Source organism: Sardina pilchardus, chromosome 18, assembly GCF_963854185.1.
Source record: "Sardina pilchardus chromosome 18, fSarPil1.1, whole genome shotgun sequence".
Classification (NCBI taxonomy): domain Eukaryota; kingdom Metazoa; phylum Chordata; class Actinopteri; order Clupeiformes; family Clupeidae; genus Sardina; species Sardina pilchardus.
Window position 1 is genome coordinate 11,764,079 of NC_085011.1, and position 3,287 is coordinate 11,767,365.

Sequence of the window (3,287 nt, forward strand, 5' to 3'; positions counted from 1 at the left end):
GGAATTGGTACAAACACAGCAGGGGCATTTCCTGATTCTAAAAACTCAGTTGTGACTCAAGAGTACTAATGACAAAACAACAGACTTTCTGCTGACCCGAGATATGGCTACTCGTGTGAAAAGGGTGTGGCAGATTATGGGTTTCCAGGAACACATGGTGATAGACATTTTTGACCCAACTTAGAACAACTTTCTTAAGTAGGCTATTCCTCTGCCAACAGTCAGAAGGAAACCTTACCCCACCGTTTAGATTCGATGCTCATTGCTCTGAAACAAAGACAATGGCAGGCAGTGTTAGATGAAAGTGGGGAGTAAGAAGCAACATGTGTGGTTTTAAACAATAAAAATACTATTTTCTCCATATACAATGTGAGTCATTAAAAAGATATGTATTGACCCAAAGTCCCATCTTTCAGCCAAACTTACCTCATCTCTTTCTTTGTACTGCAAGTTAAAAGATACTCATACTCCTATCAGTTCTCACAGAACCGTCAGCTACACTGAGGAGTCTATGTCATTCTCCGACTCTGCTGGGACAGGGCTGGCATAAGCGCCTCTCTTCGGTGGTTCACTGGCACAGTGGGCATCACACATGGTCTGAAAGGCCACACACTGGCCCCATGCCAGCTGGGCACGGAGCACAGGACCCATCTGTGCACCACAACGTTGACTTCCTGCCAGTGAGTGAGCACAGGAGAGCATGCATGTCAATAGATCACTTGTCTGCCATTTTTGCCTGAAATGACTTTCTGTTCATTGGTTTTAAGAAATGCTTAATAAAAGAAAACCTTTTGGGCTCAACTAGTCAATGAGTGTCAAGCAATTTTACAAAAGCCTTTTTTTGCTGGAGCTCCGTAACCCATTTCATTAGTATTAGAAATGCATTATGACTGGAAATTTCAAATCTCCCTAATCCAACTGGACACCCCAAAACAACTGAACCCAACTGCACACCACAAAACTAACAGAGCTATCACTAGTGGCACTTCTGATATGCTGACTATGTAGAATATCAATAGTAGACATTTTTAAATCCTGTGCTTGGAGCAGAGGTAAATAGAAGCCTGTCCAGGAAGTCCAGGAAGTCCCTTGAAGCAGGATGAGAGCCCCAGTATTAGTTTAATATGGTACTGAACTCCATGTCTCTGAACTGGAGTGATATACAACAGGCCCTGTGAGTGATGACATATATGGGCTGAGGTTATTCCATTTTAATTCTTCTGCACCGCTGGACTAAGATTTAATCAAACCCTGGCATTCTCTCAATACATTTTTGGTCCAGATGGCTCAACGATCTCCCAAGAAATGCATGTACAGTTCACATCTGCAGCTGTCATTTCTCACACCGTTTAGCCTCACTGCTCATGGAGAAGACGGCTCTTGATATTCCTAAGCTAGTACATGCATGTCTCATAGCAAAATAATTTCTTGCATGTTTAAAGTGTTTATTAGTGCTGGCTTAGTCAAATAGCTCCCAATCAATCAATCAATCATACATTCATAAAAGAAAAAAAAAACTCTACAATTGTGTCACAACCCAATTTTTACAATTCTTTCTGTGCCAATACTTTACGATCCTTTTTTTCCGCCATCGCGTTTGGCAATCGTTCAATAGAGAAAGGTCACAAAGATGCTGGAGTTGTCCGGAAGTTCGCGGGGCAACGTGTGCAGGTTGGGGAAGGGCAGCAGGCCGTTGGCGTCCAGGCCGGTGCGCACCGTGTAGGCCTTGAGCCGGAGCTCCCCTGCCAGCGCGGCCGTGTTGATGACGGCGATGCGGGCCTCCTCGTTGTGCGCCGCGCCCATCTCCATCCCCAGGTACATCTCCTGGCTGGCGCCGGGCCGGCAGGTGGGCGGCCACACCGTCAGCTGCTCCAGCCGCTGCACCACGAAGTGCTCGGGAGACGTCAGCTTGGCGGCCGCGCCCCCCGCGCCCCCCGCGCCCGAACCCGCTCCGACCGAGACGGTCGAGGCCGCCATGGGGCAGCACCGGACCAGCGACAGGTGGCGCACCTCCGCGTTGTTCAGATAGAGGGCGACGTGCGGCGGCGAGGAGTACCAGACGGAGAGACGGCGCCGCTGCACCAGGCCCTTGCCCTCGGCCCGCTGCAGCCAGGAGAGCGGGTGGTCCTTGCAGTCGCACTCCGCCACGCCGTGGAGGGAGCTGCAGTGGGGCAGCTCGCGCTCGCAGAAGCAGGTGCGCAGGCCGTGGTCCGTCACGTACGCCACCTCGAAATCGCCACGCAGAGGCCCCGGGGCTACGGTCAGCCAGAACAGGCAGGAAAGGACGGCGCGCTTACACCCACCCAGGAGAGTCATGGTGGCCATGGTGGCTATAGCCTCAGACTGGAGGTGCTGAGGCAAGCAGGCTTGCAGGCTTATTCTGAGACATGGATTCAGACTGTGTGTTCGTGTGTGTGTGTGTGTGTGAGAGAGAGAGAGAGAATCAACCAAGAGAGAGAATGTGTGTTTTTCTCAAAAAAGCACCAACACAGCTTGTAATAAACAGAAAGAAGAAAGGAAGACAGACAGAAAGAAGGAACAAAAACCCAAGCTGTCTTCAGTGCTCTGAAGTCAGGCCAAGATGGCTCCTCTGATCCACCTTCGAAATGGAGGATCTAGTTCCCTCCGTGGGGTGCAGAGGAGACCCCCCGCGACAGACGCATCCAAGAGCTGTGTCGCGGCAATTGTGAAACCGAGTCAGGGGCCTCAGATCACGTAACGCGCCTCGGCTGCTTGCGGTCGCGTCCAGCGTCGAGGTCACGCCACTCCATGGGTTTCCTGCGCTGTCCCCATCAGATGGGGGGGGGGGGAGATTTATGTTGGCCGCAAAAAATCTCTGCTCAGTCGGGGTTCAGGAGGTCAACTCTGCAGGAGGAGAGAGGGAGACGAAGGGAGGAGAGGAGAGGAGAGGAGAGGAGATTGGAGGAGGACGGAAAACACGTGAGGAAGGAGAAATGGATGTGCGGGGTTTTTTTTACAAGAGGATAGAGAGGAAGAAAAAGAGGGAAAAAAAGAGAGGCGCCAGCGAGAACAGATGAGGGGAACAGAGGAGAAAAAAGAGGGAAGGCGACAGAGGCGGAGAGGAATGCAGAAAAAGGGAGAGGAGATTAAAGGTGCATACACAAATGAGCAGAACAAGAGGAGAGGAACGGTGTACAGGGAGGGAACAGAGGGAGAAGAGGAGAGAACAGAGGAATAGGAGTGGAGAGAAAAGAGGAGTGGAAGGGATAACAACAGAGAGAGGGAGATGACAGGAATGGATTAACAAGGAGACGTAGTAAATTATA

The 3,287-nt window shown here is 50.7% G+C and overlaps 1 protein-coding gene across 1 annotated transcript; it reads right to left on the minus strand.

The window, feature by feature from the left end:
- Nucleotides 1–1,154: 1,154 nt before the first annotated feature.
- Nucleotides 1,155–2,412, minus strand: si:ch73-52p7.1 (uncharacterized protein LOC100321084 homolog; the record flags this gene model as incomplete). Its single annotated transcript, XM_062519435.1, is given in 1 exon segment — nt 1,155–2,412. A coding segment is annotated over 1 exon segment (717 nt). The 3' UTR covers nt 1,155–1,608.
- Nucleotides 2,413–3,287: the final 875 nt, after the last annotated feature.